Source organism: Quercus suber, unplaced genomic scaffold (assembly GCF_002906115.3).
Source record: "Quercus suber isolate HL8 unplaced genomic scaffold, Cork oak 2.0 scaffold_78, whole genome shotgun sequence".
In the NCBI taxonomy this organism is placed as follows: domain Eukaryota; kingdom Viridiplantae; phylum Streptophyta; class Magnoliopsida; order Fagales; family Fagaceae; genus Quercus; species Quercus suber.
This window is the reverse complement of record NW_027069543.1, coordinates 724580-751042: the sequence shown is the minus strand read 5'-3', so window position 1 is coordinate 751042 and position 26463 is coordinate 724580. Positions and strand designations below refer to the sequence as shown.

The following is a 26463-nucleotide window of genomic DNA, read 5'->3' as shown; positions in this document are numbered from 1 at the left end:
ATTAATTTTTATATAGGTTAAAGATTCCTAACTTTGCAAGTCAAAAAATATTTTGAATCGTTACATAAGATAAATTCCTAAAAATTAATATTAGAATACATCCACAAATTAATATTATGATGTGTGTGCATTTTTTGGTTGGCTAAAATCAACACTTGCGAAACTTTTTTTTGGTTATGCTTGCCCCCCTCAGGTTCAAATTCTAGTTCCGTCCCTGGTGGAAAATTCAATGAAAATCTTAAAAAAAAAAAAAAATTCAATGACAAAAAGAAAGTGCCAAGTGCCAACATGCTTTTAAGTTTTAATACGTGATGATGATAGATAACAAAACTTAACTTTACCAACTTTTTATTTATTTATTTATTTTTGCTGAGAACTTTACCAACTTTTCAACGTTTAAAATATGAAGAAACGAATACAGGTACTGTATAGTTCAAAATAGAAAATTCTGTCTCGGTTTATCCAAAACCAAAAGATAATCTTTGTTTTTTTTTTTAAATGATAGCGTAAATGTGAATATTTTTTTTGTTAGTACTTACTAGTACATTTAGGATTTGGTGGTATTTGGTATTTTTTAGTAGAGACACGATCACATGGTAGTCACTTTCGCATCAGCAATGAGAGTATGAGACTCCAGAAAGTATGATCATTACAATGAGGTTTTTAGGGCCCGTTTGGTTTGTCATTTTAAACAGCATTTTTTAGTTTTTAAACAGCATTTCACGCATTTCAATACACTTTTTCACCCACACGTATTTCAAAAAACTACAAACAACAATTTTCAAACTACTTTACCAAACACCCCCTTAAAATCCTTCTTTTTTTTTTTTTTTTTGGTTGACCAGTATAATAATAGCAATAATTATGTAAAGATAGTTTTATATGTAATAGTGCATGCCAGTGCCGCACTTTATAGTTTGCTCAACTTTTAAGTAATTGATTTAAAAAAAAAATGTATTAAGCTTTCTGTGTACGGATTAATATTGATATTTTCAATTAAATGGGGTAAATAAAAAAACTACCAAAAAATTTTGGATGGAAATCTCAATCGGGTCTGTTTGAGTAGCTAGCAATATTTTGTAATTTATTTGCATATTATTTATAAATATATATATATATATAATTTTTAATTTAAATATGTGACAAAAAATAAAAGTTAGTTTAAGATTGCGTTTGATATAGCTTATATTGGGCAGCATTTTTTTTACTATTTAGCTTATTTTTACTATTGATTTAAAATAAAATAAAAAACTTATTTTTACTATTATTCATGAGTCCTATTGCACATTTTGGTATTATTCATGGGTCTCATTATATTATTTCAACTAACTTTTATCTTTATTTACTGTACTTTCAGCAAAAAAAAAATTAGTTTTAGCTAAAAAAATTGTTCTCAAACAAACCCTAATTCTAAAAAATTATTAAAAGTTAGATTTTTGTTAATAAATCTGAGGCAAAAGGCAAGACACAATGCTTTTTCTTAAACACACTCTTAGAGCATTCGCATCAGCATATGGATAATCATGTATAATACAAAAACTTCCTCATTTTACACATTTTGGCCAAAAATCCTCCCACATCAGATTGTGTAAAACTGTGTAAATTCTTCTAAAAATTTCCATGAGCTACAGTAACCGTGTATATATACAAGGTTACTGTAGATCATGTATAGATTATTTTAATATTTCTAATTTCGCTCCTTTTTTTCTCTCTCTTCTCCATCTGCACAACCAACCCCTCATCATCTTCTTCCTCCAATACACACTCCCACAGACAAAATCAAAAATCAACCACCACAAAATCAACAACAAAATAACCCACAGACACCACAAAACCAAACACACCCACACACGGACACACCAATGGAGACAGAGAGAGTGGATCGGCGCTTGTGGCGGATCAGCGTGCTTGGATCGGAGTGCTTGGATCGGCGTTCTTCTCGTTGTGCTTGGATCAGCGCTCGTGGGAGCTTGGATCGGAGTGGTGGTTCGGAGCTTTGGATCGGAGCATGTGGGAGCTTGGATCGGAGCGTGGATCGGAGTGGTGGTGCAGAGCTGTGGATCGGAGCTCGTGGGAGCTTGGATCGGAGCTGCGGAGTGGAGCTTTGGATCGGAGAATGTGGGAGCTTGGATCGGAGTGGTGGTGCGGAGCTGTGGATCGGAGCTCGTGGGAGCTGTGGATCGAAGCTGCGGAGCGATATGGACCGAGAGGTAGAGCTAATTCAGAAATGGGTATTGAGATGGGTTATGGGTAGGGAGATGAGAGAGAGAGATAGAGAGAGAGAGAGAGAGAGAGCAAAATCAGAAAAAATGGGTTGAGAAAAAAATGAGCTGAGAGAGAAAGAGAGCGCGCCTGTATAATAAGGTTAGTTGAGGAAATAATAAAAAAATGGAGAAAATTGATTATTTAAATAAAAGTGGTGATAAAATAGATGAATTGATGTGGGTGATTTGTAAAAGTGAATGTGTAAAATAGAAAAAGTAGATTTTTAGTGTAAAAATGGGCGTGTAAAATACACGGACTGATAAAAATGCACTTATTGTAAGAAAAAAAATGGTATACCCATCTAATTTCTTTTTTCCAAAGAGTTTATCAGTCTCATGTCACTTTTTTCTCACACATTTTTTTCTTCCTCTCTCTTCTGAGAATTTTCATAGTTTTAAATGGCAAAATTGATTGATTTTATAATTTATTTACAATGACTGAACATTTAGGTGGGTGCATTGATGTTGGATGGGCCCCTAGTACCATAGATAATTACTCAAGATCTGTCGGTAGGTTCCCACTCTGTGTCTCTTATTTGTAAGTTCTAAGCTTCCTATTCACGTTCATACAGTGTCACCTAGACTTCTCAAGTCAACAGCGCAATCTAACTGTGTCTTAAAACCAATTTCTAGCATGAGGATCACGAGCAGCGGGTAAGTTCTAGTAAGACCTAGCACGCATATGGATTGGTACTTTGGTAGTAAAACTTGCCAACTATTTGTGGACAACAATGATTGTGATCCTTTAAATGTGGCCCACGGATGAAAAAAAATCGAACATGCCTTGAAAAGAGGGTGTTTATCTTTACATAGAAATGTGATGATCACAATATTTTTACAACAAATATTATATGATAGATTATTATTAGTGAGTAAGAAGGTAATTTTAATTATTGATTCAATTTAAAATTAATAACAATTTGTTATGTAAGATTTGTTGTGAAAATATTTTAGATGTATCAATTCTCATCTATTAACTGATGGACATTAATTTAAGTAATATTTTTAAAAACTTTTTATAAGAAAAGAAAAAAACAATTAATTGTATTTTCTAAATAGATCACTAAATGGAACAACCTCATACTATGATGGTAAAAACCTCATTCTAAATAGTCCACTTAAAAGGCCTTGAAGATTAGTACGAGACATTATCATTTTATGTATTGTTTTTTCTATGTATTGGGATCCCATTGTGTTTGACAGAGCATTGAGAGAATAGGGGCTGAATTATACTATATCCTAGATTTGTGTTTGTAGTCTACTTTTTTCTTTTTTCTGTTTTTGAGAGAGAGAGTTTTAATTTATAGCGTCCACTTCTGATGATGCTCTTTATCATCAGACCAAGACACCAATTGATTTTTGATGTAGGCAGAGATTAAACCCCAACTCTCTTATTTAAGCATAAAAAACTTTACCAATTGAGCTAACTGGAACTTATTTTGATTACATATGTTGTTGCATATGTTGTAGTCTACTTTGATGTAGGCGGGAATTGTAGTCTACTTTGATTACATATTTTGTTACATGACTTCAACTTCCGGGATAGGGGCTAAATGCTCTAGAGGGTTTGGTAAGAAATTGCTATACTGATGGCTTGATGTCTTCAACAGTGAAAACTCTCCATGTAGCAGGTGTACAGTATCTACCTAAAATTGTTATGTAAATTTTCACACAAACTTGACCCAATTTTGCAATCAATTATACATAATCTTATCTTACACAGATGTGTGACTGATTGAAAATAAATTTTTTTAGGGACCATTTTTTTTTTGGAGGGAGAAGATTTTATTTTATATAGATTTAATTAATAACTGTCACAAGTTACTGTTCTCTATTTTTTTTTTTTTTTTAAAAAGACGAGTCATTAAAAAAAACTAAGAAACTGGGACCCTGTCTATTAAAGTACATTCCATTAAAATCTTGTTCAAAAACATTAATAACGTCCACAGGCGGACTATCAAGACATGAAATCTAAATCCTGGTCAGATCCCTTTTGCATACATAACTGTAAAATAACAATAAGTTGGTTTGGTGGTCTGTGACTCTGTTGAGATAGACTATTATGCCTTATGAGACCAACTTAGGTTGGGCGGGTTTGGCCATTATACCTTAGTGAACTGTTTGTGTTAGATTCTTGTTTGAATCCATGGTTGTTTGAGGTCCAAGTCCAAACGTTTAAGCCCATGTCAGTTTGAACATTGTTTACAAATCTCAAATCTCAAATAGCATCTATCAGCAAAACTCTGTTCGAAGTAGTACATCTATACCATCTACTCTCTAGTCTTTGCACCTTCGGAGTTCCCATAAGTTACAAACAAGCCAACTTCTCATCTAGTCTGGAGCTGAATTGACGTACAAATGAGTATTATGAGTTTGTGTGTCAAACTGGGTGTTCCTCAACCTGCTCATCCAGTCTTATTGCCTACCCTTGTTGCCAACAACAATAATAAAGTGAGGCAAACATACACACCTCCTCCTCGACTTGCATTTCTACAACGTAATTGTAGACTTGTAGAAGTACTAACTTGTATTTTTGTCTTATTGGGCAGACTAGAAGTTCAGTTCTGACTCTACCATCAAATGGAGGCAAACTTGCTAACTCAGCTTTACAAGATGAAACTCACAAACACTTACAGTTTCAGCCATTAGTTGATGTCTTACGTGACTGTGCAGATAAAGGGTCTGTAAAACGAGCAAAAGCGGTTCATGGGTTGTTGTCAAAATTGGATTTTTCGGATAGGGACTTGATGGTCTTGTTAAACCATGTAGCTCATGTGTACTCTAAATGTTCAGATTTTGATGCTGCTCGTCGAGTGTTTGATAGAATGTCTGAGAGAAACATATTTTCTTGGACGGTCATGATTGTTGCTTGTACTGAGAATGGCTTTTTTCTTGAAGGATTCAAGTTCTTCTGTGAGATGATGAATCATGGTATCTTACCTGATGAGTTTGCATATTCATCAGTCTTCCAGACGTGTATCGGTTTGGAGTGTGTTGAATTGGGTAGAATGGTTCATGCCCAGATTGTTATAAGAGGCTATGCATGTCATACTTTTGTTACTACATCTCTTCTTAACATGTATGCCAAATTGGGAATGATTGATGTGTCCAATAAGGTATTTGAGACCATGACTGAACATAATCAAGTCTCATGGAATGCAATGATATCGGGGTTTACAGGAAATGGTCTTCACTTTGAAGCATTTGATCATTTTCTTAGAATGAAGAAAGGAGGCATTACACCAAATATTTCCACACTTATTAGTGTTTCAAAAGCAGTTGGAAACTTAGGTGATGTCAGAAAGGGCAAAGAGGTTCAGAATTATGTTTCTGAATTGGGTTTGGAGTCTAATGTTCTTGTTGGAACAGCTATAATTGATATGTTCTCAAAATGTGGTTCATTGAGTGATGCAAGATCTATTTTTGACTCAAGTTTCACCTGTTGTGGAGTTAACACACCTTGGAATGCAATGATTTCAGGCTATTCTCAATATGGGTTTAGCCAAGAAGCGTTGGAACTTTTTGTAGAAATGTGTCGAAATGATATAAAATCTGACGTTTACACTTATTGCAGTGTGTTCAATGCTATTGCCACTTCAAAGCTTTTGCGATTCGGAAAGGAAGTTCATTGCATGGTTCTGAAGAGTGGATTAAATATGAAAGTTGTAAGTGTTTCCAATGCAATTGCTGATACATATGCCAAATGTGGGTTGCTTGAAGATGTAAGGAAGGTATTTGATAGGATGGAAGAGAGAGATATAGTGTCTTGGACAACCCTGGTGACTGCTTACTCTCAATGTTCTGAATGGGAGGAAGCACTAGCCATCTTCTCTCAGATGAGGGAAGAAGGCTTTATACCCAATCAGTTTACCTTTTCTAGTGTGCTCGTTGCTTGCACCAGCCTTGGTTTACTTGAGTATGGTCATCAAGTCCATTCTCTTCTTTGCAAGGCTGGCTTGGACACTGATAACTGCATAGAAAGTGCTCTAATTGACATGTATGCCAAATGTGGCAGTATAACTGAAGCGCGTAAGGTTTTTGAGAAAGTATCTAACCCTGACACTGTAACATGGACAGCTGTTATATCAGGTTATGCTCAACATGGTCTGGTGGAGGATGCTCTTCAACTCTTTAGCCAGATGAATCAGTTAGGTACGAATGCCAATGCTGTTACCTTGCTGTGTGTCCTGTTTGCTTGCAGCCACGGAGGAATGGTGGAGGAGGGCCTAAATTATTTTCAACAAATGCAGGACAGTTATGGGCTAGTGCCGGAGATGGAACATTATGCATGTATTGTTGATCTCTTAGGTCGAGTTGGTCGTCTTGATGATGCAATGGATTTTATAGAAAGGATGCCCATTGAGCCCAATGTGATGGTCTGGCAGACCTTGTTGGGAGCATGTAGGGTCCATGGCAACATTGAGTTAGGAGAGATTGCTGCCCAGAAAATTCTTTCACTTATGCCCGACTACTCAGCTACCTATGTACTTCTATCCAACACGTATATTGAGAAAGGGAGCTATGAAGATGGACTTAATTTGAGAGATATGATGAAAGAGCAAGGTGTGAAAAAGGAACCGGGATATAGTTGGATTTCCGTCAAAGGTAGAATCCATAAATTTTATGCAGGTGATCAACAACATCCTCAAAAAGAGGCTATATATGCGAAGTTAGAAGAGTTGAGGGTGAAGATCAAATCCATGGCCTATGTCCAAGACTTGAACTCTGTATTGTGAGATGTGGATTGCAGATAAAAGCTTTATATGACTGGTGGAAGCCCATTAAAAGATATAAACTTCTACATGCCAATATTTCTAGTAAATATAATCACATAAATGGGCACACATCTTTCTCAAACACATGTACCTCTTTGAGTAGAACTTCTACATTTAGAGATGCCAGGGAGAACTTACAAATGTGGCTGATTAATTCCTGTTGATGAATGTTTAGTGATAGGTGTAAGTGTCATGCTTAACCTATGACTCCTACAGCCTTGTCTTTCATAATTGAGGATGGCTAAGTACCTAAAAGGCAGAGCCAATGGGAAATATTTTTGAGAACAATGGTACTGTTAATTTTAGTGCTGAACATCATTTGTTGATGCAGTTATGGCTTCCGAATAGGTTCAGAATACTAAGGCTAATGTTTCTGACTTTGTTTAGCAGGAAACTGATGTTGGCATGGATACCACTATTGACACTACTTTCAAGAATAAAGGTCTCCCCACAGACTTTGTGATCCATATGCTTATTATGAATGATTTGAGAGAGTAAGTTGTGTGTATTGTTATTTGTCATGGAGGGGCAATCTTGGCATTATATTTGCAATCAAACAGGGTGTTTTTGAGAACATCCTCAACCAGGTCATCCACCATTGCAAAGCAGTTGAAAACAGTGTGGGACAGTGGCTCAAGGTGTACAAAGACAAGGTAATGGCCTCCTTCTTCAATGCGGCAAAATAAAAACGAAAAGCTTGATTTCTGTTAATTGATTTTTAGAAATGAGCATGATTCGTTCATGAGTCCTAATGCCTCAAATTATGTAATTGCAGATCTGAATAACGAATTACACTTTGATCGTGTGACTGATTAAATAAAAAATAAAGAATCATGCTTCTTTGGATAATGTATTATTGAATGCTTTTTTGCATATATGGAGCTTGCAGCCAATTCTAACTGCTGTAATTAATTTGTTTCTTTTACCACCATCACTTAGATGAACTTTGTCTTTGGATGAATATAGACTTTATTGGAAAGTCAAAACCAGAACAACCAACCTGCTAGAAGCAGAACCAAAAACAACCAGCAGCAGAGCTGCACTAAATGCACCCTTCTAAGTAACTATACACACATACAACAGAACAACAAAGCCCCATGCACTCAAAAAACAAAACAGAAAACAAAAATTCCAGAAACTATTGGGTCTGCAGTACACATATATAGCACAGGGAAACAGCAGATAGCCTAAAACCATTTAATAAGAACAGAATAGGGAATCCAACAATTAACTCGATTTAAAACTCAATTTTTCATTTCTGTTCCAGCAGCTGATCTGCCCCACATTAGCCATTGCTGCAAAAGATCTGAGACACAAGGCAAAAAGAAATACCTTTTCTTAAACACTGGGTGTAAGAAAAAAAATTGTATACCCATCTAATTTCTTTCTCTAAAGAGTTTAACAGTCTCCTGGAGTGAATATCACTTCTTTCTCACACATCTTTTTCCCTTTCTTTTTGAGAATTTTCATAGTTAGATGGCAAAATTGATAATTTATTTAATTATTTATGAAAGACTGAATATTTAGGTGGGTGCATTGATGTTCGATGGGCTCTACTAGTACCATAGATAACCACTTAAGATCTGTCGGTAGGTTCCCACTCACTTGTAAGTCGCAAGTTTCATATTCACGTTCATACAAGTCACCTCTGGCAAAGCAGACTTCTCAAGTCAACAGTACAATCTCATATATATATATATATATTAATTATGGACTATGACTTAATAGTAAAAGTAAAATTACTAAATTTATTTTAGAAACGTAAAATTACTACATTTGATCCATTTGATAGGTACATCATAAAATATATGAATAATAAAAGATTCAAACTATTTAGAATTTTATATCGTAGACAAATCATTAAGACCAATTATTCTATTTCAATTTTGTCTTCCAATTTTCTTGCACATCTTGAAATACATCCAATTGTGAAAACAAAAACAAAAAAAAACAAAAAAAAAAAGAAAGAAAGAAAAGAAAACAAGATCTTGCACAAAACTCTCACTTTTATGGGATTTAGGAGAAGTAAATTGGTAGGCAGTCTTACCCTCTCTCTCTCTCTCTCTTCTTCTTTTTTTTTTTTTTTTTAAAGATTGGTTTTTAGGACTCGAACTTGCCTCTGATCTCTTTCTGTGTTCTTCTTCTTGTTTTTTTTTTTTTCATCAAGATCGGACCTCCCCAAAATCAAATAGTAACTATCGGGGCACTGATGTCTTAGTATTGGATTGGTCACGTTCCAAAGTCTTCCAAATGGGAATTTCCAAATAGACCACTTTAATGGGCTTGAAGATTAGTAGTCGCTTGTTTTGCGTTGTTTGATGGATTCACAATTAACCTGTCACCTTCTTTACCATGAACCATGGTAACCTCTCACCCCCTTCCTCTCTAGTAATCTCTAATCCAAAATCACCAGCCAAGTATTCTTATTATAGCTTTAATGCAAAGCAAAATAAAATTAAAAACGACAAGCAAGAGCCTAAGAGGGGGGAAAAAATTCATCCCATTAGGAGAGTAAGAAGCTGTAGTTGGTAGAGCATAGAATGGAGCACATGCATTGGGACATAAATGGATTTTTATAGTAACTAAAATTCTCTTCTAACAAATCTAAGGCAGTCCTATCTGTATACAATCATTGTAACACAAAACCATGTAAGTAATGCATTATAGAGTATGGACTAAAGGGATGGATCATGGAGCACATATCCTGGATGAATGATATCCTAAAAAGCCTACACAAATTGAAACCGCATTAGAAGCCTAACAGATTTTAGTTTCTCTCCCTTTTTGTTATAAAGTGAGACAGCACGGATACCAGGTCTTATTTCTGAGACAGGTAAACATGTCTGCCCACCAAAGTCATCCTTCTCAGACACATCATACTCTCGTACTACAATCTGAAGTAATGCAAGCTCTGGAACTGTCAAAGCGAATGTAAATTCTTCATCCCAAACAGGAGTCCAGTCATCTTCAATTATCTTGGTTTTCTTCTTGATAGCGTCAGCTTGCACCCCAACAATGCGAACCTGCCATGAAAACCAATCATTAGGTAAACATACACTGACTACATGTTTTAAGACTCCCACCATAATAGAACATATCAATAAAGCTCATCTGATGTAAATAAATGGTTTTTAATCTTTTGATCATCTGGGAAACAAAAAATTGACAATTTAAAATCATAAATCATTTATAAAAAAGACAAGCATTGCAAATTGATGAATCATTTAAGACAATCAAATCTAATAAAAAGCATGGCTACAATCTAACAAAAGGTCCAGATATGCTGTGATTCCTGTAAGTTTAAAGGCAGTGGGACATACACATCCACACCAAGCTTCAGGTCTACATGACAAAGATACATAGAATCATTTTGCAAATGTTACCGGTTCTTGCAAATATGCAAAGGGAATCTCAATTAGTTAGAGATTACTATTCCACATGCAGAACAATCCAACCAACCTTTGTATAGAAGTCTGGTGGTGAGAATGCATCGAAATGTGTTTGGCTAAAATCCAAGTGCCATCCATCTCCCATGTATACTTTCACCTGATAATCAGCATAAATGCTCTAAGAATAGTTCATCAGAACAATCGCATTCACTTCTAAGATTAAATGATGTGCTCACCTTTAATGTCTTCTTCACTGGCAAGGTTCTTTTGGGATCAAATACCTCGTTATGAGAACTCGTTTGCATCAGAAAATCAGGTTTTTTCACATAACCACACTCTCCATTGGCTCTAAACATCCCTTGCATCAACCAGAGTGATTTGCCATATCCCTGATAAAGAAAACTCACATATTGATAAGAATTGTCTGGTGGAGATTAGATGAATGGAAAACTCACTTGTTAAAAATTTCTAAACAATATTATAGAGAAAAAGTAAACATCGAATTGGGACACCCTCAATGCATGATCAGGGAAGCATCTTTTATTTGTTAGGCCATGATATTTAATGGTGATCTCATTTCCTGATTAAAATTGGCCTTCCAAAGCATTGCTTAGGAGAGAGTTTTCCTTCAGTCAAAGACATCTATCCTTCTCTTCATTACCATCTGTACTCTTTTGCATGATAGTTCTTTGTGTCAATTTCAAAATAGCATTCACTTGAGCAAATGAATTGACAAACAAAAGAGAAGCAATTTTGAAGTGATTCTTGCCATAGAAATTTAAATTCAAGCGAGAAGGAGAAAATAAAAGGGCCCTCATGTGGCATGAAAGCAAGGTGATCAAGAAAGTTTAATAAAGTGGAAGGTCTTATATATAACAATTTTCATATGCAAGCATGCTTTTTTTGGGGGGATGGGGGAGTTTATGATTTGGATGTGCTATTGCCATGCAATTAGTACTTAGTTGTGAGATGTAGAAGTTAGGATGGTATATAAAAAATTTAACCTTTTAGCTTTTTATTACTTTTTTAACCATCTTATCTTTGCTTCTCACAAGTGGTAAGCATGTTGCAATAGCTATTGCAATGGATCTAAATCTGGGGTTAAGTGCATCCATGCTATTAAGGAAAAAGCAATATAGGTGTAAGGATATTCTCCATTTAGATGCTACTACAAGCATTCAAACTCCAAGCAACCACTATTACATAGGTGCATCGTGCACACACACAAAAACATTAACAGCCCATACCTATGGTCTATCAACTTGCTTTGAGTGAAATGTAGCACTAGTTGATCAGAAATTTACAAAGTTCACACTTCAATGAATGTTTACAAAGTTTCTGCCATCAATTCATACAATGGAAACATCAAAAACAACAACAAAGCCGTCGTCACATGATGAAAAATATAGCAAAACAGATACAGGAGTACAGCCCGGCAAGATTCATTTGAATTATGCTTTTATTTGAAAACTGAAACTTGAACCTGACCTGCATATTAAATGCAACCATCTGAGCCCCATGCATCCACCCAATGTGTGGCTTGTAATTAGAGGAGGTGACTCGTGTTCCTTTGGGGTATACTCTTAGTAAATTTCTCTGTGTGAACCTAGAAAGTATAAGAAGCAATATCAGAATGAATTTCCCAGGTAAATGTAGACAATAAGAATGCTATAATGTCCTGCAATTAGCTACCATCAATTAAGCTAGAAATATACCTCACAACCTCAATTCCATGAGATGTGGCAGCTTTCTCAAGTTCCTGTTCACTCAAACTAAGTCGTTTAACTTCATCACCTACAACACTCAATGCATCTTTTAAACTACCCTTTGGTTTCCCGGCATGAATTGTAATCAAACGTTTGTATATTGGTGCTGCTCGCTGGACTAATTTGTAGTCGCACACATTAACATCTTCGTCATCTTTATCACTCTCGCTCTGCCATCCATCAAAAGGGTCAACGTAAATACGCATGCTTTGGGAATAAAATTGCAAAGACAAATATCATATTCCAGCTCACTCTCTCGTCCACTTCAGGCTCCTTTGCTGATGCTTCTTCAGATGATTCCCTTCCATTAGTCAAGATACTTCCCTTGTCTTTGATATGCTTCGTTTCAAGGTATTCTTTAGGTGGTTTGGTAGAAATAACAACACGATGTTTCAATGATTCTGGTGAAGGGAATTCAGCTAAGCATTCTCCGTGGGGGTAATACAGCATTTCTCCGAATATTTGAGTCACCATCTGCATGAAATATGACTTGAGGTCACAACAATAAAACACCTCGAATTTAAATATCAATGTGATAAACAAAAAAAGAGGCTAACCTCCGCAACTTTGGCCTGAAGATCATGGGTAAGGTGGTCTTCTAGAGTTATGATGACAGGGTATGGAGATTTAACAAAAGCATGCTCTTTAATGGACTTCAAACATCTGATGAGCTTCACAGGAGCGGTCAGAGTCCTAAATTCAACCAATGGTGTAGAATAATAAGATGGACAAAGAACAATGATAATAAGTTAAGAACATATGTTGTTGGATGAGGAATTCATCTCTCATGACATTGGCCGCATATAGATACTTAAAAACTTATAGCACAACAAAGAAACAAATAGACACAAGAAAATAACTACATAATCAAATGAGATAGATTTGAGAATCAGCTTGTACCTTCCATGAAGAACATTAACATCATCTTTTGTAGAATTTGGCCATAAATCAAGTTCAATTACTCTCACACCTCTTTGCAACGCCTTTATGACTGGGGCATCGCTACACTCACTGCTGAGTTGATTCCCAGTTAGGTAGGAATTGTGCCCTGTATATATGAAATAATGTGACAATGGAGCATTCATATCATGGTGTACCTGGAATGACATAATTTGTCAAGAGCAAACCTAAAGTGGTCCTTACACTAGAGTTCTTCAAATTAAGAAATGTAAATGATTAGGAATTAAAAAAAAAAGTAAATGATTAGTGTGACAAAGGGAATGACATATTTGTATTATCATATAGATTAACAGGCAAGGTAATTTGTTCGTATCTTGGATGAAAGTAAACTTATTTATTATATATAATTTGATTTTTAAAGTTACAAATAGTACTAAACTATTTTAGTTTAAACTAGTTACAGTCATAGTCTTTATACACAAAAAAATTGCGAAAGCTATCATAGTTTTATCAAATTAATGTTTTCTTTCCCTCTAGTTTGTAAAAATGTTGTAAAATAGTTTGTGTATGTAGTATTACTTTTTTTTTTTTTCTTTTCTTTTTTCTTTTTTTTTTACTTTTGAAACTATGTATTTAAAGTTATTATCTCAAAGTTTTTTTTTTTTTATATATAAAATGTTAGGGTGTAATTTGTTACATTCTAAAACTATATTTAGTTTAAAAAACCATCACTACATAAATTGTAAAGAATTTATAAATGTTTTATTTCTCAATTAAATTCAAAGACATGACTATATTGACCAATGTAATACAAGTACATAATCTTTTCTAAAAACAACTAAATTCAACCATTTGATTTTGTTAATGAAATATATAATTTTTCTAATGAAAATTTGTTGTGTTTAAAAGTCTACACATCGATTTGTAAAACTCACTTAAAGGTTTGTTTAATCCTCTTTAACGTCACTCATTACATACATAATCATAATGTAGGTCATAAAACCGAATCCCAGTCCTAGCCCATTTAGGATGGGCTAAGAAGAGAACCCAATACAATTAATTTGTAGAGATGAGAGTACAAGCCAACACTCTGATTCCTTAAAACCATGGCTTAAAGAGTAAAGAAGTGAAATTAACTACAGAGATAACGCTTGACAAAATTTAAACAAGAAGAAAAGATTTTTATTTAATACTCTCCTCAGGCTAGCCAATGATCACTTGTCCTTAAAAAAACTTTACAATATTACTCTCTCTCTCTCTCTCTCTCTTTAAACTTTTTTTTTCGATCCCTTCTTAAGTGTGATCTTCCTTCCTTTTATAGCCATTAAATTGCATCACAATCTTCCACTTGGAGGGTTGCTAATCTTTCTTAGGATACTTGTCCCATCAATGCCTTGTTGGTGGTGGTAGAGTAGAATACAGGCTGTGAAGACACTGTTCAATGATCTTGTTGGAGTGCATTTAATGCAGAGGCGATGGATATTTTATTTATGAAAAATTATTAGGTACTCCCAGAGTACCATAAATGTGTACTCCCCCCTCTCACATGAATGGTGGGTCCCACCATGAATTCAATTAATGGGACCCACCATTCATGTGAGAAGAGGGAGTACGCATTTATTGTACTCCGGGAGTACACAATAATTTCCCTTTTTTTAAAAGCTTCATTCTTCTTTTATCTATATATCATTGTAGGGTATATTTTTGTAGCCTAAGCCCAAAAGGTTTGGATTATGAGTCCAATGAACCCAAAACAATGAATTTGTAGAAAATGAGTGAAAGAGTTAGGCTAATTATGGACTAAACAATAGTTTTCTATGGTGCCAAGAAGGAACTGATCAATAACACACTTCAAAGTCTTTCAATTTGATGTCCGAAAAGAAATATTATTGAATGAAAAATCAATACAAATCTCAAAAGTCCTTTTTTTCCCTAGAAGCTTTTTCTTTATATAGCATACTCCCTCATCATCTTCATCGTCCACTTGTTCTTCATCTAAGTGTCCACTTGAGTATGTGTCACGTCAGATTTCTTCCTTAACTTTCTGTGAGTGGTGGTAGCTGGATTGACACTATTTAGGGGTCTTCTCCGCATTAATGCGGCCAAAAAAGCAGATGCAGTGCATTTAATATGGTGGTGACAACTTTTCCTTTTAGACATTTCTCCATTCTTCTTATCTCTTGGCATGTCCATAGCTTATCCTGATTGCTGAAGTCATCAGTAAGACTATTCGAACCCCCAGATATTTATTTGACCAAGAATTTTTACATCCGAGGAGAATGATCTCTTCGGAACGCTGGTGCTCTCTTCGGACGAATTCTCTTCACTCCCAGGAATCTTTCTTTCATGCGGAATACTCCTCAACAATTTTCGCCTTTTTGGATACACAGTAACCTTCGCATAGGGCTTTGAGCTCAATACATAAGCTTGAGTTTCTACTCTCCACAGTCGTCATGGCCCTCCTTGGCTTTTCCATCTCACAGCTCTTGCAACCTTTCTCTTGTCTCTCGAGGGGCAAATGTTCCTCGACCTCCTCAGGTGGGCTGTAACCTTCGATTTTTCTAGTTCGTCGAGTACTTAGGTTGTCTTGATTGGGCCAAGCCTAGTTTGTTAGTCAGCTGGGCCTTAATTACTCCTTGAGTTTTTTATTACTATTTTTTTTACATATTTAATGGAAAGATAATTATATAAACTCAGGAATTAAGAGGGATAAAAGTCACTCAATCTATAACAAAAGAAAAAAAAATGGTGGTAGGCTATTATAATTTTTATTTTTATTACCTAAATCTTATAAATTGATGTGTTACTTTTTAAACAAATTTTTTTTTAAAATTATTTATTATATTATGATATAAATCAATCATATTCATTATCATTATCATTTCACCTTTTAAAAATTTAATAATAAATTTGAAACTACTTTTAGCATATTCTGAAAAAAAAATACTAAATTTATTATCAATTTTATTATAAAAAAATAAAAAAACTTACAAATTGAGATGGTGATACATTTAATCGATAATATATAAATTATGAAAAAATTGAAGCTATATAGTACTTATTATATAGCATTAAATAAATTAAATAATTATTTTTTAGTTGAAAGTTGGTTGGAGTTGAAATTTACAAAAACAAATTTTATAATTTTATTGGTGTTGTACTGGTACAAGTATTGAAGAGAGAGGGAGAGAGAGAGAGAGAGAAACGTTTTGGTCGTTTACTGTTGGTCACGTCCAACGATGCAGCTTCAAACACTCCTAAATAATAGCCAACCCCTCTCTCTCTCTCTGAAACCCGCCCAAAGCAGATATCTTTGATTAAAAACTGTACATCTATTTCTCTCTCTCTCTCTCTGATAAAACGAGAACAAAGAGACACAAAGCCAGAGAGAGAGTGCGTTGGGTTTTAGATAAAAGTAGAAAAAAAATGGCGAGCTACAAGTACAAGGTGTTGGGGTTCAGCAGGAAGTTCAAGATGAGCGAGGTGGGGCCACCGCCGGACGTGAAAGAAGCGTTTTCCAAGTTCGCCGACGGTGGGGACCAAATGTCGGCCGATCAGCTCCGCCGGTTCAAGGTGGAGCACCAGTGCGAGGTGGACTGCACCGTATCTGATGCGGAGCGATTCATACAAGAGTTTCTTCGCAGTAGACCACACGACACCACCACCACCACCACTCAACAACAACAACAACATGGTCTCTGCCTCCTTGATTTCTTTCACTTCCTCTTTCTTGACCATCTCAATGGCCCTATCAAATCCAAGGTCAACTCTCTCTCTCTCTCTCTCTTTATTTTTATTTTATCTACTTTTCTTAACATACAGGTGTTTGATCCACAAGGAAATCTAGGGAAATAAATTGTTTTTTTTTTTTTAATTACTTTTCTTAATGTAAGGGTATTGCCTTTTTTTTTTGTTAGCTAGTTTTCTTTATGCTTGATCTTAGCCAAAAGGCCAAAAAGGGTATAAAAAGAATTTAATTACTCTAAAAAGTTTTCCTTATTTGAAATAATGGTGCATAACTTTTTTTAGCTAGTTTTCTTAGCCAAAAGGCAAAAAAGGGTGTGGTGTAAAAAAGAATTTAATTACTCTAAGGCCCAACCGGGTTCGAACCGGTGACCTGTTGATCTGCAGTCAAATGCTCTACCACTGAGCTATGGACCCTTTGTCTAGTTTTCTCAGTGACAAAGTGCTGAAAACTAGTTTGTCTTCTTTCTTTTTTTAACTACGCACTAGTTTGGTTTGTTCTGCTTGTTGGTCTAATCCAATTTTAAATTAAGTTTCTTAGATTTGAAGTTTTGCTCGTACTACTGACTATAAGGTCTAATCCGGTTTTAGATTAAGTTTATTAGAATTGAAGTTTTGCTCATACCACTGACTATAAAATATAAATTATGTCTACATCTATGAGAGGAGAGTCCAACAAATCCACTAGAAAAGAAAAGGTTTTGGGGGGGGGGGGGGGGAGGACTGATGTGGTAAATTTTTACTAGTTCTAATATGAGTCCATTAATATCACATTTTTACTTACAATGACTATTTGGAAAATGTTAAAACCACATCATCAATTTGTAAAAATGTTGTAAAATAGTTTGTATTTATAGCATTACTCCAAAAAAAAAAAAAAAAAAAATCAAACTTTGAGGCTTCAAATGGCAATAACTTTAACTCTATAATTTTAAAAGTAAAAATGGCAATAAATTTAACTCTATAATTTTAAAAGTGAAAACAACAAGAGGTTTCAAATGGCAATAACTTTTAACTCTATAATTTCAAAAGTAAAAAATGAATAAACACTGATGTTTTAAAAAGTTGAGGAATCAAACAAATGTAGAGAAATATAAAATGGTAGAAATTTAAAAAAAAAATAATAAACATGTCAATGAAGGAAGTAACAAAGAATATGATTTTAGATAAAGAAAAATAAAAGATAAGATAAAAAATATCTCTATTAAGGGTCTGTTTGGAATCTGCTTATTTTGCTGAAACTGAATTTTTTTTACTGAAAGTACCATTGATAAAGGTAAAAATTAGTTGAAATAGTATAGTAGGACTCATGAACAGTACTAAAAAGTGTAGTGGGGGCTCTGAATAGTAGAAAAAATAAGTTGAATAGTAAAATAAGTTGGCAAAATTAATTATGCCAAACAGACGCTAAATATAGAAAAACAAAATAATTTTCAAAAAAATATTTTTTTAAATGTTTTACTTTTTTTTTATTAATGTCAAAACAAATTGAACAATAGTAAAAATTTATAAATTTGTGAAATAATAACAAGTTAATCAAGTTTAATCAGCAAGAAAAATAATCAAATTTTAATATATAATCTCGGTTTGTATCGTATAAAAAAATTGGTTGAGAATTATGACAAACCAACCACATATTTAAAGTTTTTCTTTATTTTTTCCTCTGCATCGACTTCAATTGCTTTGTACGTAACGTTCTCTCTGACTTTTTTTTAAAAATAAATAAATAAGTCGGCATCTACTCCAGTACCCAATGGATTTTCTCCACGTGGCAGAATGTGAGGGAACATAAAGTTACAGATCTATCGGCTCACATAAACAACCAAGATCCGGTTCTACTAAATCGTAGAGTACTTGAAAGTAAAAAACTTAGGAGACATCCTTGGAGTTGAGAAACCTGCAGACATGGCCTCCACAACAAAGTTGGTTTCAGTTGCTCTTTTGTGGGTCCTAATTTTGTTCGGAACCCTTGCAATCATTCAGGTAGTTTTTAAATTCAATGATATTTCTGGGATATGAAAGTTGGGTATTCGTTTTTTGTTTCCAAAAAATTGTCTTTCATTATTTTTTTTTTTTTGGTTTTGTTTTGGATCAATTTCAGAATAGAATAAGCGATGCTGTAGTCTCATCTGAGCAAAGTATCATAAAACATCAGGTACATGGGGTTGGAATTATTTGTCATAGGGAATATATTTTGATTTTAAAACAAACAAAGTAAATCAATTAGTTTCCTTTAAGATATGCATTTGATTTGAGTGAGCCTGTGTTTTATGTTGTGTACCAGGATAATAAGTTGGAGGGTGATCTTGAAGAAGTGACCAATAAAGTTTACTTTGATATTGAAATTGATGGAAAACATATTGGTATGCTCTATTGCTCTTTGTGTGTGTGTGTGTGTGTGTTTGACCATGGTTATGCTTTGTTTATAAGTTCTGTAGTGTACATCCCACTTATACAAACACACACAAAATGGGGTATTCATAATCAGTAGCAATAATTTTTTTTTTTCAGTACCACAGATTTGAAATTGCAAACTGTATTCGAATTTGCACAACTATTTATGTAAATCTTTAGCCTTTTGAATTGAGATTCTATATGGATTGGATTGATGCTATGTGATATGTCTATTATGCATGTATGATGCGTTTATATAGTCAGATTTGATTCTTTGGTGAAGTGGTAAAGGTTAGGCATTGTTAGAGATTTTCTTTTCTTGAACAAAAACTTGTCTTCACAAAATCTCCCTCCATGAAAATCATGAATCATTCTTGGTAATAACATATGGTTTGATAACGAAGTAGAAATGTTGTAATCCATGTGCAATTTGTGATGCTTCTAAAGAGGTTTTGTTGCAGCATTGCTGTATTTTGCTGCTTTGGGAATCATTTAGACGTGTATTCAAAAAGGTTGTTTTGCATTTTGATGTGAAAATGTTAATATCATTCTTTATATTATTGCTGCCATGACCATGATTTTTCATGTGGTGATTAGTATTTTAACATATAAGTAGTTGCAAAGTTTGAATGGACTAAACATTGATATGGCAGCCTGTGTTTGAACTTGGCTTCAATTTTTCTTAAGGATTCCCTTCTTTACTTTTCCTTTCTCTGGTTTTATTCTGCTGTGAAATTGAATTTTTCTGTTTCTTGCTGTCATGAAGTGTTTGATCTGTTCCAATGGGCATTTTCTTGTGTTTTTCATGACAGTTGGAAGGTACACTTTAGTGCCATAGAGCAGAATCTGTACAAATAAAGCAGGGATGTGTCTCTATAAAGACAACACCAATCCATAAAACCTAAAAGTATTAACTTCCACATGCATGCACACACCCATACTATATAATTATATGGATTGATGTGCTTATAAGAAATGTCATGTAAAACAAAGTGGACATTTTTGAAATGCCATGTCAAATACTATTTTATGGGTTTGATAAAGAGTAAATTGTTAATTGGTTGCTTGAATGTGGTTTCAACATTGTTATTCGTATGGCAAGGATGTTATTGAAATATGTTTTTCAAATAACCCATTTTTTCCCCTTTTAGGTCGCATAGTCATGGGCCTCTTTGGTAACACAGTTCCTAAAACTGTAGGTATGGTTCATAAGTACATTGGAAGCCACTGCCTTATACATGTCTCAACTTTAGAAATCTCACTGTTATAAGAAGTAACTGACTTGCAAAATTTTTTCTTTGCAGGAAACTTTCGAGCTCTTTGCACGGGTAGCCAAGTAACTTTTGCTCCCTTATATCTTAAAATCACATGAAAGCTACTTCTATATTAATGACTGCTTTCTCTCTTCGCTCTGTATTTTTATGATCTTACAGGATTTTGCTTCTATGGCCAGTAGGCTTTTGTGACTTTTATGTTGTGCACTTATTTGTTTCAAGTTTAATATGCCCTCTTATATCAGGGGAGAAAGGAACTGGGAAGAGTGGGAAGCCTCTTCACTACAAAGGGAGCACATTCCATAGAATTATTCCTAGCTTTATGATCCAGGGTGGTGATTTTACTCGTGGTGATGGTCGAGGTGGAGAGTCAATCTATGGTATGAAGTTTGCCGATGAGAACTTTAAACTAAAGCACACTGGGCCAGGCAAGTTAAAATCCTACATACCAGAAATGTTTCTTCCCTTCAAAATTTCTTTCTAAATGTTTATACAATTGATTCTTAAATATACTGAAAAGTGTAAGTTGCAGAAGGTGTTAATTTATCTAGAATTTTTACTAACAGGAAAGTTGTCAATGGCAAATGGTGGGCCAGACACCAATGGATCGCAATTCTTTATTATAACTGTCAAGACTGACTGGTAATTATCTTTTTTGGGAGCATCTATTGCATACTTTTAGAATAGCATTATAGAGTTCCCAGATTTTTCATTCCCAACAAAGTTGGAAATGGCTAATACAGCATTTATGGTTACCCATTTGAAGAGTATTCTGTACAAGACATTGATGTCCATAAAATAGCAGTTAGTGTGCATTTGGATGAACTAATTTTCACCAGCTTAGTTCATTGCATAAAAGTACAATTGCACCTTGAAAAATGATGCCTTAAACAAAGTTGTGGACTATTTAGCGAACATTTATGATTATTTGGATTTTTTTTTTCCTTATATGCCTGCTTTGGGTTTTCTTTAAAGGTTGGATGGACGCCATGTTGTCTTTGGCAAGGTGCTTTCTGGGATGGATGTTGTCTACAAGATTGAGGCAGAAGGAAAACAAAGTGGTGTGCCCAAAACCAAGGTTGTCATTTCAGACAGTGGTGAACTTACCATGTGAATTCCCTGTATCTTATGTTTCCTATAAACGCTAAAGGTTAAGAGTGGTGCTCACTGCTCGGTGCTCTCTCTCTCTCTCTCTCTCTCTCTCTCTCAATACCATCTTGAGTAGACATATAGGTACATGTTGCAAATTACCATTCTATGTTAATTTAAAGCAATTATAATCACATTTTTCTTTCTATATGACTGGTAATTATCTTTTTTGGGAGCATCTATTGCATACTTTTAGAATAGCATTATAGAGTTCCCAGATTTTTCATTCCCAACAAAGTTGGAAATGGCTAATACAGCATTTATGGTTACCCATTTGAAGAGTATTCTGTACAAGACATTGATGTCCATAAAATAGCAGTTAGTGTGCATTTGGATGAACTAATTTTCACCAGCTTAGTTCATTGCATAAAAGTACAATTGCACCTTGAAAAATGATGCCTTAAACAAAGTTGTGGACTATTTAGCGAACATTTATGATTATTTGGATTTTTTTTTTTTCCCTTATATGCCTGCTTTGGGTTTTCTTTAAAGGTTGGATGGACGCCATGTTGTCTTTGGCAAGGTGCTTTCTGGGATGGATGTTGTCTACAAGATTGAGGCAGAAGGAAAACAAAGTGGTGTGCCCAAAACCAAGGTTGTCATTTCAGACAGTGGTGAACTTACTATGTGAATTCCCTGTGTCTTATGTGTCCTATAAACGCTAAAGGTTAAGAGTGGTGCTCACTGCTCGGTGCTCTCTCTCTCTCTCTCTCTCTCTCTCAATACCATCTTGAGTAGACATATAGGTACATGTTGCAAATTACCATTCTATGTTAATTTAAAGCAATTATAATCACATTTTTCTTTCTATGTGTTTTTTTTTATTAACATTGTTTAGCGGATACTGCCCTGGTTTGATTGCAAACTAAGTATTTTTCTTTATAAATAATTTACCATATTGTCTGTGTTTTATTGATATTATGTTTCGGTTGAGAAAATGGTTATCTCCATTTAACGTGGCCTGTACTGCAGAGAGGAACACATATATTATGTTGAATGTTTGCCAACTTGCCGCATCTTTGCTTTTTTTTTTTTTTTTTAGCCATGGGCTGATATGCTATTTAAAACAAATATATAAAATTAATAATTAATTATGATTGGAATGCCGAAGAAGATTACATTCAAACGATCTCAATTAGTCAGTTGACTTCAGAGCTGCTTCTATAATTTTGGAACTAAGGTTTTGTATTAGTTGTTACGTTTTTTTCCTTGGAATTTAACAAGTTGATCAACTTGAGTTTTGATGTATTTAAGTTGATGGGGCATTGTCACCAACTTCTCATTGACAAAAAGTTAACAATGGAGAGTGTTGGCCTTTCTTATTCGTAGAGATTGAAGTTCACCCCATAATGGCGAAAAAAAACACCATGCTTATATGCTTCTATCGCTTTAAAAAGGTTGGAATAAAAACAAAGTTGATTTTTAAACAATTTAAATTGTTCCATGGTGTTTATAATAAGCAACCAGGACGTTGGCCTTTTCTTAATAAAATGAGCTTAAAAAATCTGCAAGAAGCAACCCGATTAAAATGAGTTAAACAACCAATCAAGTTGCATATTTCAAGTGTTCTTTTAAATTTGCATCATATTCCTAAGAAAAAGCCTAAATTTTGATCCAAAGAACTATCATTTTATTGAAGGAATAAGATATATATTAAACAAGATAACCAACCTAAAATGTGTCAAGCACCACAAGCTGCAGACTCACAGACACTTCTAAAAGATCCTATAGACCAGAGCAACAAATACAAAACCAGCCGAACATATGATTGCCTCCAAGCTGTTTCCAAAGAACAAGGAAGAATTCTAGAAGATACAAATTTGTCATACATATGCCTTGTGAAATGGTGCAAATCATTGGACAGAAGACACAAGTTATGCCAGCAAATACTAGAGCAATAACTTTAATGCTCCTGATCAGAGCAACAAATACAAAACCAGCCGAACATATGATTGCCTCCAAGCTGTTTCCAAAGAACAAGGAAGAATTCTAGAAGATACAAATTTGTCATACATATGCCTTGTGAAATGGTGCAAATCATTGGACAGAAGACACAAGTTATGCCAGCAAATACTAGAGCAATTTTTTTTTTCAGTACCACAGATTTGAAATTGCAAACTGTATTCGAATTTGCACAACTATTTATGTAAATCTTTAGCCTTTTGAATTGAGATTCTATATGGATTGGATTGATGCTATGTGATATGTCTATTATGCATGTATGATGCGTTTATATAGTCAGATTTGATTCTTTGGTGAAGTGGTAAAGGTTAGGCATTGTTAGAGATTTTCTTTTCTTGAACAAAAACTTGTCTTCACAAAATCTCCCTCCATGAAAATCATGAATCATTCTTGGTAATAACATATGGTTTGATAACGAAGTAGAAATGTTGTAATCCATGTGCAATTTGTGATGCTTCTAAAGAGGTTTTGTTGCAGCATTGCTGTATTTTGCTGCTTTGGGAATCATTTAGACGTGTATTCAAAAAGGTTGTTTTGCATTTTGATGTGAAAATGTTAATATCATTCTTTATATTATTGCTGCCATGACCATGATTTTTCATGTGGTGATTAGTATTTTAACATATAAGTAGTTGCAAAGTTTGAATGGACTAAACATTGATATGGCAGCATGTGTTTGAACTTGGCTTCAATTTTTCTTAAGGATTCCCTTCTTTACTTTTCCTTTCTCTGGTTTTATTCTGCTGTGAAATTGAATTTTTCTGTTTCTTGCTGTCATGAAGTGTTTGATCTGTTCCAATGGGCATTTTCTTGTGTTTTTCATGACAGTTGGAAGGTACACTTTAGTGCCATAGAGCAGAATCTGTACAAATAAAACAGGGATGTGTCTCTATAAAGACAACACCAATCCATAAAACCTAAAAGTATTAACTTCCACAAGCATGCACACACCCATACTATATAATTATATGGATTGATGTGCTTATAAGAAATGTCATGTAAAACAAAGTGGACATTTTTGAAATGCCATGTCAAATACTATTTTATGGGTTTGATAAAGAGTAAATTGTTAATTGGTTGCTTGAATGTGGTTTCAACATTGTTATTCGTATGGCAAGGATGTTATTGAAATATGTTTTTCAAATAACCCATTTTTTCCCCTTTTAGGTCGCATAGTCATGGGCCTCTTTGGTAACACAGTTCCTAAAACTGTAGGTATGGTTCATAAGTACATTGGAAGCCACTGCCTTATACATGTCTCAACTTTAGAAATCTCACTGTTATAAGAAGTAACTGACTTGCAAAAATTTTTCTTTGCAGGAAACTTTCGAGCTCTTTGCACGGGTAGCCAAGTAACTTTTGCTCCCTTATATCTTAAAATCACATGAAAGCTACTTCTATATTAATGACTGCTTTCTCTCTTCGCTCTGTATTTTTATGATCTTACAGGATTTTGCTTCTATGGCCAGTAGGCTTTTGTGACTTTTATGTTGTGCACTTATTTGTTTCAAGTTTAATATGCCCTCTTATATCAGGGGAGAAAGGAACTGGGAAGAGTGGGAAGCCTCTTCACTACAAAGGGAGCACATTCCATAGAATTATTCCTAGCTTTATGATCCAGGGTGGTGATTTTACTCGTGGTGATGGTCGAGGTGGAGAGTCAATCTATGGTATGAAGTTTGCCGATGAGAACTTTAAACTAAAGCACACTGGGCCAGGCAAGTTAAAATCCTACATACCAGAATTGTTTCTTCCCTTCAAAATTTCTTTCTAAATGTTTATACAATTGATTCTTAAATATACTGAAAAGTGTAAGTTGCAGAAGGTGTTAATTTATCTAGAATTTTTACTAACAGGAAAGTTGTCAATGGCAAATGGTGGGCCAGACACCAATGGATCGCAATTCTTTATTACAACTGTCAAGACTGACTGGTAATTATCTTTTTTGGGAGCATCTATTGCATACTTTTAGAATAGCATTATAGAGTTCCCAGATTTTTCATTCCCAACAAAGTTGGAAATGGCTAATACAGCATTTATGGTTACCCATTTGAAGAGTATTCTGTACAAGACATTGATGTCCATAAAATAGCAGTTAGTGTGCATTTGGATGAACTAATTTTCACCAGCTTAGTTCATTGCATAAAAGTACAATTGCACCTTGAAAAATGATGCCTTAAACAAAGTTGTGGACTATTTAGCGAACATTTATGATTATTTGGATTTTTTTTTTCCTTATATGCCTGCTTTGGGTTTTCTTTAAAGGTTGGATGGACGCCATGTTGTCTTTGGCAAGGTGCTTTCTGGGATGGATGTTGTCTACAAGATTGAGGCAGAAGGAAAACAAAGTGGTGTGCCCAAAACCAAGGTTGTCATTTCAGACAGTGGTGAACTTACCATGTGAATTCCCTGTATCTTATGTTTCCTATAAACGCTAAAGGTTAAGAGTGGTGCTCACTGCTCGGTGCTCTCTCTCTCTCTCTCTCTCTCTCTCTCTCAATACCATCTTGAGTAGACATATAGGTACATGTTGCAAATTACCATTCTATGTTAATTTAAAGCAATTATAATCACATTTTTCTTTCTATATGTTTGTTTTTTTTTTTATTAACATTGTTTAGCGGTTACTGCCCTGGTTTGATTGCAAACTAAGTATTTTTCTTTATAAATAATTTACCATAGTGTCTGTGTTTTATTGATATTATGTTTCGGTTGAGAAAATGGTTATCTCCATTAACGTGGCCTGTACTGCAGAGAGGAACACATATATTATGCTGAATGTTTGCCAACTTGCCGCATCTTTTTTTTTTTTTTTTTTTTTTTTTTTTTTTTTTTTTCAATGGGTT

General features: G+C 34.5%; 4 protein-coding genes and 1 non-coding gene across 8 annotated transcripts; 3 read left to right on the top strand and 2 right to left on the bottom strand.

The window, feature by feature from the left end:
- Nucleotides 1-4373: 4373 nt before the first annotated feature.
- On the top strand, nt 4374-7947 carry LOC112011956 (pentatricopeptide repeat-containing protein At2g27610). 4 transcript variants are annotated; one of them, XR_002882914.2, is made up of 3 exons: nt 4374-4715; nt 4814-7329; nt 7430-7947. XR_002882914.2 is itself a non-coding variant. In XM_024044307.2 (2 exons), the coding sequence occupies exons 1-2, from the start codon at nt 4623-4625 to the stop codon at nt 6998-7000; spliced, it is 2280 nt and encodes a 759-aa protein (XP_023900075.1). In that variant the 5' UTR covers nt 4374-4622; the 3' UTR covers nt 7001-7947. The 4 variants fall into 4 exon arrangements, 1 of the variants encoding a protein (XP_023900075.1); XR_002882916.2 differs by having other exon boundaries at nt 7427-7947; XR_010629021.1 differs by having other exon boundaries at nt 4814-7692; nt 7815-7947.
- A 1646-nt stretch (nt 7948-9593) lies between these two features.
- LOC112011957 (phosphoinositide phospholipase C 6) lies at nt 9594-13373 on the bottom strand. Its single transcript, XM_024044308.2, has 8 exons — nt 13095-13373; nt 12752-12887; nt 12447-12668; nt 12144-12364; nt 11917-12034; nt 10665-10817; nt 10499-10585; nt 9594-10062 (listed from the first exon to the last, which is right to left on the bottom strand). The coding sequence occupies exons 1-8, from the start codon at nt 13301-13303 to the stop codon at nt 9769-9771; spliced, it is 1440 nt and encodes a 479-aa protein (XP_023900076.2). The 5' UTR covers nt 13304-13373; the 3' UTR covers nt 9594-9768.
- Nucleotides 13374-17183: 3810 nt separating this feature from the next.
- On the bottom strand, nt 17184-17255 carry TRNAC-GCA (transfer RNA cysteine (anticodon GCA)). The gene has a single exon. It is a non-coding gene; the product is annotated as a tRNA-Cys (tRNA).
- A 1398-nt stretch (nt 17256-18653) lies between these two features.
- Nucleotides 18654-21805, top strand: LOC112011942 (peptidyl-prolyl cis-trans isomerase CYP19-4). The gene is made up of 8 exons (XM_024044286.2): nt 18654-18821; nt 18940-18993; nt 19123-19201; nt 20384-20431; nt 20537-20560; nt 20752-20934; nt 21073-21148; nt 21482-21805. The coding sequence occupies exons 1-8, from the start codon at nt 18744-18746 to the stop codon at nt 21618-21620; spliced, it is 681 nt and encodes a 226-aa protein (XP_023900054.1). The 5' UTR covers nt 18654-18743; the 3' UTR covers nt 21621-21805.
- Nucleotides 21806-24687: 2882 nt separating this feature from the next.
- LOC136067572 (peptidyl-prolyl cis-trans isomerase CYP19-4-like) lies at nt 24688-26206 on the top strand. The gene is made up of 5 exons (XM_065773644.1): nt 24688-24832; nt 24938-24961; nt 25153-25335; nt 25474-25549; nt 25883-26206. Exons 1-5 carry the CDS (start codon nt 24703-24705, stop codon nt 26019-26021), a joined length of 552 nt encoding a protein of 183 aa, XP_065629716.1. The 5' UTR covers nt 24688-24702; the 3' UTR covers nt 26022-26206.
- The last annotated feature ends 257 nt before the right edge of the window (nt 26207-26463 follow it).

What these genes read in the sequence shown, in the direction of transcription:
- LOC112011942 (XM_024044286.2), top strand. Translation starts at nt 18,744, where the DNA reads ATGGCCTCCACAACAAAGTTGGTTTCAGTTGCTCTTTTGTGGGTCCTA. An exon ending in GAACCCTTGCAATCATTCAG is followed by an intron (nt 18,822 to 18,939) that starts GTAGTTTTTAAA and finishes GATCAATTTCAG; the next exon opens with AATAGAATAAGCGATGCTGT. An exon ending in ATAACTGTCAAGACTGACTG is followed by an intron (nt 21,149 to 21,481) that starts GTAATTATCTTT and finishes TTTTCTTTAAAG; the next exon opens with GTTGGATGGACGCCATGTTG.
- LOC112011957 (XM_024044308.2), bottom strand. Translation starts at nt 13,303, where the DNA reads ATGTCATTCCAGGTACACCATGATATGAATGCTCCATTGTCACATTAT. An exon ending in GTTAATGTTCTTCATGGAAG is followed by an intron (nt 12,888 to 13,094) that starts GTACAAGCTGAT and finishes GGTTGAATTTAG; the next exon opens with GACTCTGACCGCTCCTGTGA. An exon ending in AGCCTGAAGTGGACGAGAGA is followed by an intron (nt 12,365 to 12,446) that starts GTGAGCTGGAAT and finishes GATGGATGGCAG; the next exon opens with AGCGAGAGTGATAAAGATGA.
- LOC112011956 (XM_024044307.2), top strand. Translation starts at nt 4,623, where the DNA reads ATGAGTATTATGAGTTTGTGTGTCAAACTGGGTGTTCCTCAACCTGCT. An exon ending in TTGCCAACAACAATAATAAA is followed by an intron (nt 4,716 to 4,813) that starts GTGAGGCAAACA and finishes CTTATTGGGCAG; the next exon opens with ACTAGAAGTTCAGTTCTGAC.
- LOC136067572 (XM_065773644.1), top strand. Translation starts at nt 24,703, where the DNA reads ATGTGGTTTCAACATTGTTATTCGTATGGCAAGGATGTTATTGAAATA. An exon ending in CTTTCGAGCTCTTTGCACGG is followed by an intron (nt 24,962 to 25,152) that starts GTAGCCAAGTAA and finishes CTCTTATATCAG; the next exon opens with GGGAGAAAGGAACTGGGAAG. An exon ending in ACTAAAGCACACTGGGCCAG is followed by an intron (nt 25,336 to 25,473) that starts GCAAGTTAAAAT and finishes TTTTACTAACAG; the next exon opens with GAAAGTTGTCAATGGCAAAT.